The 13,238-nt window shown below is 40.5% G+C and overlaps 1 protein-coding gene across 1 annotated transcript in view; it reads left to right on the top strand.

Moving 5' to 3' along the window:
• Positions 1-13,238, top strand: part of LOC140064316 (piezo-type mechanosensitive ion channel component 2-like) — an 87,788-nt gene that overhangs the window by 62,862 nt on the left and 11,688 nt on the right. Inside the window, exons 36-45 of the mRNA XM_072111074.1 lie at positions 475-587; positions 1,124-1,226; positions 1,887-1,964; positions 2,047-2,213; positions 2,313-2,509; positions 2,603-2,725; positions 4,085-4,321; positions 8,341-8,599; positions 10,097-10,285; positions 10,793-10,997. Coding sequence (XP_071967175.1) covers positions 475-587; positions 1,124-1,226; positions 1,887-1,964; positions 2,047-2,213; positions 2,313-2,509; positions 2,603-2,725; positions 4,085-4,321; positions 8,341-8,599; positions 10,097-10,285; positions 10,793-10,997 — 1,671 coding nt within the window. The remainder of the gene's footprint in view (positions 1-474; positions 588-1,123; positions 1,227-1,886; positions 1,965-2,046; positions 2,214-2,312; positions 2,510-2,602; positions 2,726-4,084; positions 4,322-8,340; positions 8,600-10,096; positions 10,286-10,792; positions 10,998-13,238) is intronic.

Below are 13,238 nucleotides of genomic sequence, written 5' to 3'. Positions count from 1 at the left end.
GGGGTTACTTGGCTGTAGGAGGCGGGGTTACCTCACTGCAGGAGGTGGGTTTACCTGACTGCAGGAGGCAGGGTTACCTAAATTATGAATTATGAAAGGCGGCGCCAGAATCCGATCACGTGCAACACAATCCCCTTCTAAATCCCTGTCCCAGCGGTGCGATCCCCAAAAATGTCGGAAAGCCTGACAGAAATGCGGCCGCGGGGCTTTTAATAGATAAGCCCCATTGTGTCCTAAAATAATGTTTTTAATGTGTGATTATTAATATTGTATTTGTAAAATGCAATTCTGTGGATTTCTTCTGTATGATTATGTGGTGCCAAGTGTTATGTATTGTATTATTGTGGTTGTGATCATTTCTGCTTCTAATTGAGAATGTTTTACCTTATTTTATATCCTATCCTAAAAATACACCTTAAAAATAATACATTTGCTGTGGGTGTTCGTCTTTGAATCTACATTTATATTATTTAGTGGTCCGCAGTGGAACCTATAGTCTATTTGATACAGACAGCGAAGATGAAGAAGAGGAAAGTCGGGAAGAAAAAAGGGAAGAGGAGCCCCCTAAAAAGAAGACAGCCTTTCAGGTAAATATTGTATTGTTACCTCCTTATGTAAATCTATGCTCTCGTAGGGCAGGTTGATTAAATATTATATAATGATTAAGTGTGAATTGATACACAGCAGATTTGTAATTAGGTTTCTACAAGTCCTATTCAGATGAAGGAACAGGGATCGAGAATACTTACCTGCTGCTTATACAGGATTTTCTCATAAAGAGTCTGACACAGCTACATGGGACCAGATATCTGGGGGAGCTCTCCCAGAACCTTTGTTAAATAGTCAGATCAGGGACCAGGGAAGACATATACCTTCATCTCCCCACAATTCTGATACAGTTTAAAGTTGTGATAGAACAGATGCTAAAAGACTCTGATATTCAGTGGCGGAATAAGGAATACTGAGCTTGGCCCTCTGGAAATGCCAAAAACTGCCCCTATTCATAGTAATATGAATAATAATAAGACTAATGTTCAAAAATGAAGAGTAAATGAAAAAAATTAGTTTTTTTGTAAATAATTATAAAATGCAAAAATGTTATACATGTCCACATTGTCTCCAGCTAGCATATGAAGCATGGACCACAAGTTCAAAATCTGCATTGAACCTACGCAAGAATGATGAGCTGACCATCCGCAGAGAAATGGAGAAACAACAACCAGATGGTACATTGTGATGAACATTATAATTCTCTTCCACGTTTTAGTATTATTTGAAGGACATCTACCATCAGTTTACTGTGTGTCCTAATAGGAAGTTCATGAGAAACACCGTAGGACTTATTTAATTAGAAATGTGGATTCCGCGATTGCAGAAATATTGAGTTATAAAAGTTATGCAAATTATTCTGGGGCGCTCAGACTACATCACTTGAGCGCCTCAGGGGGCCTTATATTTTAATGTATGTACTCCCCCCATAGGGCTAGCTCCCCCCCTCCCCAGTGTATAGAGCAGGGGACGGGGCAGGACCACTACTTGTGAATGCTCCTGAACATTGCTGAGCATACTGCTGAGAACTCACGTTTGATACTGGGGTGCCGGCTGTCAGAGAGCAGGCAGGAAAGGTCTATTACTATTCCTATCTTTCAGCTGTTTCCACTGGATTAATAAAGACACACACATCCCACACCTCAGCCCACTCAATAGCAACATTTTTTATTTCTACTATGATGGCAGCAGCAGGTCTAGTAAGTTGTGTGCATCAGGGATTTTTATGCAGGGCTCCAGCAACCCTCTTGTTACTAAAGAACTTTTTTGATTATTTGTATGCTGCCTATTTCTATCACCATCCATTTCAAGCCATTGTTTTACTTTCTGGCAAACAGGAATTCAAGGAAATTTGGAGGAACCCCAACAAGAAGAATCACAGACTGAAAGTCAGGAGGACAATGCAGATGGACCCGGTATGCTGTGATGATGGAGTAGTCCATTACATGTTTATTATTATCACCTGTAGCTGATTTTTTTCATGTTTCCATGTGGCAGAAAACATTGTTCAGAGGATAATAAATATCGTGAAGTTTTCCTGGGTCTTCATCCAAGCGCTCACAGATGACACCATTGAAACTCTTAATGCATTCTGTAAAAACAGTGTAGATGTGGCCACTGTCTTGAAGATGGAGCGCTGCATGTTACAGAGGAATCTGGACCGGGTACTTGTAATCATTTATAAAAATACATATATTTCTGAACAATTTGCATTTCACATTTAGGAGGGTACTAAATGTTAAAATGCGTTTTTTTGTTTTAAGGGTAAAGAAGCCTCTCAAGAAAGCATATCGGAGTATTACAAAGCCAAGCAACTTTCAAGGACTCATACTTTGTCCAGTGAGGAGAACGAGGACCATGTTAGTTTTACAAAAGAAGAGACTGTTCAGTCCAAGAGGCTTGAAATCTGTAAGATTTTCAGTGTTGAATCACAGCAGTCTCAGGATAGTTTTGTCTCCAGGTAAAATGATAGTTTGCAGTTAACCTTGTAACTAGACTGACATAAATACTGGCCTCTTCTATAACAAAATATGATATTTTGCTATTTTGGCAGCTGTGCCACAGAGGATTTGGTTTTGTCCTATGAAGACCCTACTGGTCCTGACACTCCAAAGAGCCGAAAACCTCATCGTATGTTGGCCTTTGACTCCACTTCTGTTGACAGCATAGCTTCAAGGTACATGTTGAGTGGTGAAAAACCACAAGGAAATTACATACATGTGTGGCATGACTTTATGTCATAACTTGTAATAACTTTTTGCAACATTTTTTACAATGACCTGAGCATAGTATTTATGAAGACAATCTTGAGGTCCTGGAAAGGTAGATCGGTCATGGAAAGGGAGGATGACATGACCCTCATCTGCTGCCATTTTATGGACAGGTATGGCAGCTGATGTGGTAAAAGTTCATTTCTGAACCGGGGGCTTCACTTTACATTTCAAGAAAGTGGTGCTTTTAATAGATGTATATTGGTCACCTAATATCACACATTATATAAACATGACCATAAGTATATATTTTATGATGATTTTAAACATTTTTACAGCTTGCTGTTATCTTATCAAGTTCAATCTATGATGTATCCAGTAAGTTCCCTCTATTGGTGGATGCAGGCTGTAAATTTGGGGCTCTGTGCCAGAATCTCTGTTCCCCTATAACAAATTTATCAATGGGGTCATTTATTTTATATCTGTTTGTTTTGTCTTGTTTTTACCTGTCTTTTTTCCGTCTGCTTTTTTGGTAATTTATCAATCTCACTTTATCTTGTATTAAATATTTTTTTTTCAGATATCTTTTTGCGACATTTGTTACAAATGTCGGGGAAATATGCAAAGGAAAACCATGCCTCTTTTAGCTACCTTATAAGGCAGCTCCCTTGACATCAAGCATGACCTACAAGAGGCGGCTTTATGACATGATACAGGATTAAATCAAACTAATATATCTATTCCAGAAGGAACAGTCTCCAAACTGTAGACAACACTGTTTCCACCTGATTGGGTCTAAGTACTGGTTTGGCTGGGTGAGAAGGATCGGAAAATAAGAGATCTCCTTAGAGACTTATAGCCATGGATGCTCCACAGGCCTACATTGTGGCTCTAATTGCCAGTCTCCGCAAGGAGCCAAACCAGTTCCCTACGCTGTACTGAGGAGATCCAATCAGGTCGAAACAGTGCCGTCTACAGTTGGGACTCTGTTCCTTCTGGAATACATATACTGGTTTGGTTTTAATCCTGCATCATGTCATAAGGCCTCTTGTAGGCCATGCTTGTTGTCACGGCACCGTACCGCTCCGTACCCGGGAAAAAGATAGGACCTGTCCTATCTTTACCCATAGTACGGCGCCGTGTGCCATTACTTCCTATGGCGAGGGGCGGAGGTGAGCTGCGCTCACCTCCTCCTCCTCTCCCCGTGCACTGCCGTTGCCCGGTACGGGCGGGCAACGGCAGTGTGAATATAGCCTTATTTTAGTAACTGATTGTATGATCTATGACTATATTTTTTTTTTATTGTGCACATGTATTGCCCTTAGTCATGGTCTACATGAAGATGGTCCATTGGAGCAGGGTCAAAGGGATGAGGACTACGAAGCGGATGTTGAAATGACAGAGACAAGAACTGATATCCCACCATCATATAGTACAGTTATTTTAAAGGGAGATTTTCCGTTCACTGAAGCTGATGAAACATCCCCGGGACTGGATGGGAGCAGCAGATCATTGGCGGATGTTCCACAGTTATTAACAGCTAGTGAGCTGCTACTGAACAAGTAAGAGGAAAAGTATCACTTATTTAGTATATAAAGAACATGTCCAAGGTTTGACATATTATATAATTATTAAGATTTGCAGAAAACCCATATCCCTTCATCAAGGCTTCACTATTTGCTGACAGGGAACCTGTCAGCAGAAATTGACCTAATAAACCACTAGAAGTATGTTGTCAAGCAGGTAAATCTTATTTGGTTCATGGTCCAGCCTGGTGGCACCATCCAAAAAACAAACTTTGAAGTGAGATATAGGTTGGTAACATAAAGTCAAGGGGCGATTTTTATCAGAAGTGTCTGAGAGCAGGGCTGCTCTAGTTGCCCATAGCAACCATTCACAACTCAGCTTTTATTTTTCCATAGCTGTTAATAAAATGAAAGCTGAGCTCTGATTGGTTTCCATGGGCCACTAGAACAGTTTTACTTCAGAGACTTCTGATAAATCTCCCTCAAGGGGTCTATGAACTCAGAACTGCATCATTTTCTGCTGACAGATGCACTTGAATTGAATATCTAAGAGCAGTATTGGAGCAGTATTTTTAATGTATTTCCAGAATCTGGGTGTTATTTTGTATTTCTTGAATCAATGTAATTGTTTTCACACCCAAATACCCAGATTTAGGGCACCGTTGATACACTCATTGTACAGTGGGTACAGTAAGTATTCAGATCTCTTTACATTTTTCACTCTTTGTTTTATTGCTGCCAATTGGTAAGATCAAAAAAGTCCCATCTTGACAAAAAAAAAACAGATATGTAGATACTTTTGTTAATTTATTAAACAAGAAAAACTGAAACATCACATGGTGAAAAGCATTCAGACCCTTTTCTGTGACACTAATACTTAACTTACATGCTCTCCATTTCCTTCTGATCCTCATTGAGATGGTTCTGCTTCTTTATTGGAGTTAAGCTGTGTTTGATTACACTAATTGGACTTGATTAGGAAAGGCACACTCTTGTCTATATAAGAAGTCTATTTAAGTACATGAGAATTATGAGGTCTAAGGAACTGCCCAAGAAGCTCAGAGACAGAATTGTAGCAAGACACAGATCTGCCCACAGTTACAAAAGAATTTCTGCAACCACTCAAGGTGCCTAATAGCTCACTGGTTTCCATTATCCTTAAATGGAAGAAGTTTGGAGACAATAACATATCTTCCTCAACCTGGCCATCAAGCCAAACTAAGCTATTGTCGGAGAAGAGTCTTGGTGAGATAGGTAAATAAGAACCCCAAGATCACTGTGGCTGAGCTCCAGAGATGCAGCTTTATGGCAGATTGTGAAGAAGCCTCTCCTCAGTGTAAGACATATGAAAGCTGTATACAGTTTGCAAAAAACACATGAAGGACCGAATTATAAGAAATATGATTCTCTGGTCCAATGAGACGAAGATTGGACTTTTTGGTGTTAATTCTAATTGGTATATGTGAAGAAAAACAGGCACTGCTCATCACCTGCCAACTACAACCCAACAGTGGCACATGGTGGTGGCAGCTATGGGGGCATGGATAGGACACCCGGCTGCAATTGAAGGAAAGTTGAATGTGGCCAAGTACAGAGATATTCTGGATGAAAACCTCTTCCAGAGTTCTGGACCTCAGATTGGGCCAAAGGTTCATCTTACAACAAAACAATGACCCTAAGCACATAGCTAAAATAACAAAGAATTAACTTCACAAAAAGTGGTCTGAATGCTTTCCTATACCCATTGTATATAGTCCTCAAGCGATAGTTTATAATGGTGTAGCCAGGGGTGAGCCACAGAGTATTCTGGAAAGTACAGTCATGGCCAAATGTTTTCAGAATGATACAAATGTTAATTTTTACAAAGTCTACTGCATCAGGTTTTATAATGGCAATTTGCATATACTCCAGCATGTTATAAAGAGTGATCAGCTTAACAGCAATTAATTGCAAAGTCAATATTTGCCTAGAAAATGAACTTTTCCCCCAAAACACATTTCAACTTCATTGCAGGCCTGCCTTAAAAGGAGCAGCTAACATCATTTCAGTGATTGCTCCAGTAACACAGATGTAGGTGTTGATGAGGATAGGGCTGGAGATCAATCTGTCATGATTAAGTAAGAATCATACCACTGGACATTTTAAAAGGAGGCTGGTGCTTGGCATCATTGTTTCTCTTCTGTTAACCATGGTTATCTCTAAAGAAACATGTGCAGTGATCATTGCACTGCACAAAACTGGCCTAACAGGGAAGAGTATCGCAGCTCTAAAGATTGCACCTCAGTCAACAATCTATTGCATCATCAAGGAATTCAAGGAGAGAGGTTCCATTGTTGCCAAAAAGGCTCCAGGGCGCCCAAGAAGGACCAGCAAGTGCCAGGAGCGTCTCTTAAAAGTGTTTCAGCTTTGGGATCAGGCTACCAGCGGGTAGCTGCTCAGGAATGACAGCAGGCAGGTGTGAGTGCATCTGCACGCACTGTGAGGTAGAGAGCAAGGCCTGGTGTCAAGGAGGGCAGCAAAGAAGCTACTTCTCTCCAGAAAAAACATCAGGGGCAGACTGATATTCTGCAAAAGGTGCAGGAAGTGGAATGCTGAGGACTGGGGTAAAGTCATTTTCTCTGATCTTGTTCGGAGAAGACAAGGTGAGTGATACCACCAGTCTTATCTCATGCCAACTGTAAAGCATCCCACAGCCATTCATGTGTGGGGTTGCTTCTCAGCCAAGGGAATCGGCTCTCTCACAGTCTTGCCTAAAAACACATCCATGAATAAAGAATGGTACCAGAATTTCCTCCAAGAGCAACTTCTCCCAACCGTCCAAGAGCAGTTTGGTGACCAACAATGCCTTTTCCAGCATGATGGAGCACCCTGTCATAAAGCAAAGGTGATAACTTAATGGCTCAGGGAACAAAACATAGAGATTATGGTTCCATGGCCTGGAAACTCCCCAGATCTTAATCCCATTGAGAACTTGTGGTCAATCATCAAGAGACGGGTGGACAAACAAAAACCAACAAATTGTGACAAAATGGAAGCATTGATTGTGCAAGAATGGACGGCTATCAGTCAGGATTTGGTCCAGAAGTTGATTGAGAGCTGCCAGGGAGAATTGCAGAGGTGCTGAAGAAGAAGGGTCAACACTGCAAATATTGACTTGCTGCATTAACTCATTCTAACTGTCAATAAAAGTTTTTCTTACTCATAATATGATTGCACTGGTATTTCTGTATGTGATAAAAACATCTGACAAACACACATAAAAACCAGAGGGCATCAGATCACGTGAAAATATAATATATGTGTCGTTCTCAAAACTTTTCGCCATGACTGTAGTAGTCACATAAAATAGACATTTGGATCTGTTTTTTGATGTTTGAAACATGACAGTTTTCGTAAAAACTATACAATAGACAATAAGTTTATCTTGGACACAAACATAAAGTACTGGACAAGCCCATATATTAAATGTTCATACATTGGCTTGCTCATTTGTTTGTTTAATCCAGTAGACTATGTGTATGAGCAGAAAATAAACTCTAGTACATTATCTCAATTTATCTTGATTTAGAGTTTGTTCTTTTATATTTTTGGTTTGAATGTCTTTAGCTGTCCATCATATTATTGTATATATAACATAGTTTATATAGTTTATATGGGTGAAAAACGACACATGTCCATCAAGTTCAACCTAGGAAGGATATATTATATGAATGTATAATCTGACCTTAAAGGGTTTAGCCACTTATCCAAAACTTAAACAGGTTACGTATAAGACCTAATAGGGTCACTTGACCTGGCAACAGTAGGACTCAGGACTTCCTGTGACCCCTCGTATCCTGTTGGCTTCCAGCAGGTGGAGGGGGCTGTGCAGTCATTACTGTATGTATACCAGAGTAAGTACAATATGGGTGACCTTATTAGGGTCTCACCCTTAAACTCGCCCTTGTAAAGTTTTGTAGAGGTGGCCAACCCCTTACTTAACCATTACTCATTATTACTAATACATTTTTTATCCCCAAATCATATCCATTCTGTTTTTTTCTCTTGTTTCCTAGGATGTATTACGATGAAGAGATGGAAGAGTCAGACAGGTTTTATCAGACTCTCCCACGCCCCCTGCGCCTTGTCTTTGCGCTTTATAATACTATTGTATCAAAGTCTGAAATGCTTTGTTATTTTGTCATTATTCTTAATCACATGATATCTGCATCTATTTTGTCCCTGATTCTACCTATTCTCATTTTCCTGTGGGCAATGCTTTCTGTGCCAAGACCCACAAAACGATTTTGGATGACGGCCATCATTTATACTGAGGTACAAGCTCTGCCAATTTACTCACAATATTCTCAATGTCACCAGCATGTTATTCCTGTCTTTTTATTTTGACTTTCAAAATGTAAGGCTGATTTATTGTTATTTAAAGGGCCCCTGTCCAATGCTGTGTTACATATTTACTAAAATACATAAAATGGGACCCTTTGTAACTATATACAGTGCAAAGTATTTAAAAACACAGCATTCAAGCTATTTCACACACCTCCTATTTACCCTCCTGTGGGTGGGTAGATCGCAAAGAGAGGGCTCTGATTATACTGTTATATCAGTTCCGCCTCGTTGACTATTCACTCCTTATAATATGTACTTCTGTATTTACATCTACTCTACATCCTAAATCATAGAGGTATCATTGGTGCTGCATATGCTCATTCGCTGATTATTAATAAACTCTGAACAGCCCCCCCACATGTTTTGCCACAGATATTGCTTCCTCAGGGGTGCTGGGTTATATCAAGCACCCCTGAGGAAACCTTAGGTCACCTCTTGCTCCAGGCTCTGCACTGCCCTGGGTCCTGGCGCTGGCACATACAGCCACTGTCAGACCCAGGGCAAAGCAGGAGATACCGGCACATTTGTCTTATGTCCCCACCGCTGCCTGGCCTCCTTCATTAAAGAGCACTGCCATCATCGATGGCAACACTTATTGGTCTCAGCAGACAGCAGCGTGTGGGATGAAACCTGAGGCCAAGCAGCTGTATGCGGCCCGCGGGCTGTACAGCCCTGACGAAAAAGGAATCTGATTAACCCCATAGAAAGTTCAGCTTTTCTAGTATAATTACCAAGAGTCGGTAGTCTGGCATCACCATCATGATGGAAGCAAATTATATGTAGCCTTTTTTCCTCAGCCAGAACTAGGGACAAGGTTAAGGAAACTATGAACAGATCCAAATATCAGTCAATATTGGCAAAAACTTCATTTGTAAGAATGATAATAAGTTAAAACATACCCCCATATCAATAACATAATGGCTTTGCTGAACAAGATCGAAGTTGTGGAATGGCCCAGCCAGAACCCTGACCTCAATACTCAAGGGTTGGAAGAAGGTTGTATGAAGACAATGCTCTGTACATCTAACAGATTTGAAATGCTTTTACAAGGAAGTGTGGGAAAAGATTGCCAAGTCTAGCAGTGCCATACTTAGAAACACTTGCTCAAAAAGTCTGAATGCAAGTTGAGCTTTGTTACATTACAATAAAGAAAAATGTTATTGTAGAAAAAAAGATCAAGTATTAGTTTGAGGGTGGGCATATATTATGCAACCACATTTGTTGTTTAGTTTTTTCCCACCCTAAAAAAAACGATTGTTTTTCAAAAAAAATTTTCAAATTCTAGGTGACATTGAAGTGGAACGGATCAGAAATAATTCTAAAAGGAGAGTTAGTTTAGGCAATGTAATAAGCCTGTTTAAAAAAATACATATTGAGGTCGTGTTTGTTATAACATTGTTATACTTTTATGTTATGTTTTCCTAGATTACTGTTGTCATCAAGTACTCTTTCCAGTTTGGCTTTTTTCCCTGGACATCTACAGTGTATCGGAGTATGAATGCAGATAAACCCTTCCGCCTCCCCAATATAATTGGCATTGAAAAGAAAGATGGTTATGTACACTTTGACCTAATACAGCTTCTTGCCCTGTTTCTGCACCGGTCAATCTTGAAAGTAAGTGAAATTGTTCTTTATCACTGTCCGGAAAAGGGATGACATAAGTAGATTTGAAGCATAATTTGTCCTGTGTGCAGCAGTTGATGACATAAAGAACATCTACCACCAGTATGAAGGATTGTAAACCAAGCACACTGACATACTGATGTGTGCCACCTCTGGCAGGATCTGCTCTTATTTCAGCCTCTTATTCCCTGTTTTTTTTTTTTTAAAGGATTTTATAACTATGCAAATGAGTAGCGAACAAAAATCTTACAGTATATTGTAAAGTTTACTAATTATCATATGTACTCTTCACTTTTATAGAAAGAAAAAGTTTGGTTCAAAGGTTTAGTTACACTTTAAGTTAAATGTATGTAGGGATTGTAATTCAGACTAAAAGTTACTGAGGGCTAAATTGCAAATCCACCTATGGAAAGAAAAGAATTGTTGGTCTTACAATCTGAGGCTTTGTGGATCTGGTAGATCTACACGTATTGTAGTAATGTTATTTCTTGTATGTAGTGCCATGGTCTGTGGGACAACAAGGAGGTCTGTCTACCAGAATCTAAACAAAAGAAAAAGAAGAATAGGAGGCAAAAAAAGCGGGGGAGTAAAGGAGAAGATGATACCAGCTCTGGATTGGTTCCTTGGCATTTATTTAAACATCAAAATGCCTCAAAAAATGTCTTCAGAAAGAGGAGAGCTTCACAAAAACCAGTGGCTGAAGGTATCAGTGAATTTAAAAGGAAATAATAAATGTGTTATATTTGAGGGGTTTGTTAGAGATGCTATCCTGGAGTATTATTTTACTGTGCACAACCTTATAACCCAGCGTCAGCATGGGTTTATGAGAGAGTTGGTCCTGTCAGACTAATCTGATCTGGTTTCTACGAGGAGGTAAGTTCAAGGCTGGATCTGGGGGACGCTGTGGATGTTGTATATCTGGACTTCTCAAAGGCATTTGACACCGTGCCACATAAAAGGTTGGTATATAAAATGAGACTGCTGGGAATAGGAGAAAATCTGTGTATTTGGGTAAGTAATTGGCTTAGTGATGGTGGTCATTAATGGCACATTCTCAGATTGGGTTGACGTTACCAGTGGAGTGCCACAGGGGTCAGTATTGGGGCCACTTCTTTTTAATATTTTTATTAATGACCTTGTAGTGGGTTTACACAGTCACGTTTCAATATTTGCAGATGATACTAAACTGTGTAAAGTAATAAATACTGAGGTAGATAGTTTAGCATTACAGAGGGATTTGTGGAAGCTTGAGGAGTGGGCAGAGAAATGGTTGATGAGGTTTAATGTAGATAAATGTAAAGTTATGCACTTGGGCCAGGGAAACAAAAAGTATAATTATGTTCTAAACAGTCAATTACTTGGTAAAACTGGAGCTGAACAGGACTTGGGGGTATTGGTGGATGGTAAACTTAATTTTAGTGACCAGAGCCAGGCGGCTGCTGCTAAAGCAAATAAAATTATGGGATGTATCACGAGAGGAATAGATTCTCATGATAAAGACATAGGGGGTCATTTACTAAGGGCCCTATTCGCGTTTTCCCGACGTGTTACCTGAATATTTCCGATTGGCGCCGATTGTACCTGAATTGCCTGGCGAATTGTGGCGCATCGGCACCGGCATGCACGCGACGGAAATCGGGGGCGTGGCCGAATGAAAACCCGACGGATTCGGAAAAACCGCTGCATTTAAAAAAGGAAATTGTGTCGCGAAGCTTGCACTCACTTTCATCGAGGATAGGATCGTGAACTTCGGTGCATTTCAGGGAACTTCAGCGCAGCAGCGCCACCTGGTGGACGTCGGAGGAACTGCCTTGATGTATCCCGGCCGGACCCGAATCCAGCGCAGGAGAACACGCCGCTGGATCGCGAACGGACCGGGTAAGTAAATCTGCCCCATAGTTTTGCCCTTATACAAATCCCTGGTCAGACCACACATGGAATATTGTGTACAGTTTTGGGCACCAGTGTATAAAAAGGATATAGTAGAGCTGGAACGGGTGCAGAGGAGAGCAACCAGGATTATTAGGGGAATGGGGGGATTAGAATACAATGACAGATTACAAAATTTGGGATTATTTAGTTTAGAAAAAAGACGACTGAGGGGAGACCTCATTACAATGTACAAATACCTGAACGGACAGTACAAGGATCTCTCCAAAGATCTTTTTATACCTCGGCCTGTGACCAGGACAAGAGGGCATCCTCTACAACTACAGGAGAGGCGATTCTACCATCACCATAGACAAAGGTTCTTTACTGTAAGAGCAGTGAGACTATGGAACTCTCTGCCACAGGAGGTTGTTATGGCGGACTCTATGTACATGTTCAAGAGAGGCCTGGATGACTTTCTGGAGAGAAAAAATATCACGGGTTATGGGGATAAAACATTTATTTAATTCTTTAAGGTTGGACTTGATGGCCTTGTGTCTTTTTCCAGCCTTATATACTATGATACTATGATAATTAGAACCAAAATGAAACTTCATTTTTTAGATATCTATGATCGTATGGAATAATACACTGGGGCTTATTCACTAAGGGTTGCGGATCGCACTTTCGTCAGACTGTTCGCCGGTTTTGGGATTTGCGCAGCTTTGACAGGTATTTAACAGGGGTTTGCGCTGGGATTGTGTCGCGCATGATCAGATTTTGGCGAAGCTGCGCTGGCTTTCATGTGACAGGAATCAGGGGTGCGTGTCGTTGGACTGATTCGGACTGAGCATGGGATTTAAGATGCAAATGTTTCGCAAGACAATGCACTTACATGCACCCCGAAGAAGAAGGTGAACTCTGGTGGAATCTGAGCAGGAAAGCGACACATGCAGGATATTGGGCACACGATCTTAGTGAATCGGGCACTGCATTACTGTGGGACAATGCACTTAAGGGGAACTCCAAGGAACAAGTAAATCCCCCCCATTATGGATGATGTTCAAATAGCCAT

Source organism: Engystomops pustulosus, chromosome 6 (genome assembly GCF_040894005.1).
Source record: "Engystomops pustulosus chromosome 6, aEngPut4.maternal, whole genome shotgun sequence".
In the NCBI taxonomy this organism is placed as follows: Eukaryota; Metazoa; Chordata; class Amphibia; order Anura; family Leptodactylidae; genus Engystomops; species Engystomops pustulosus.
This window is presented reverse-complemented; position numbering and strand designations above follow the sequence as displayed.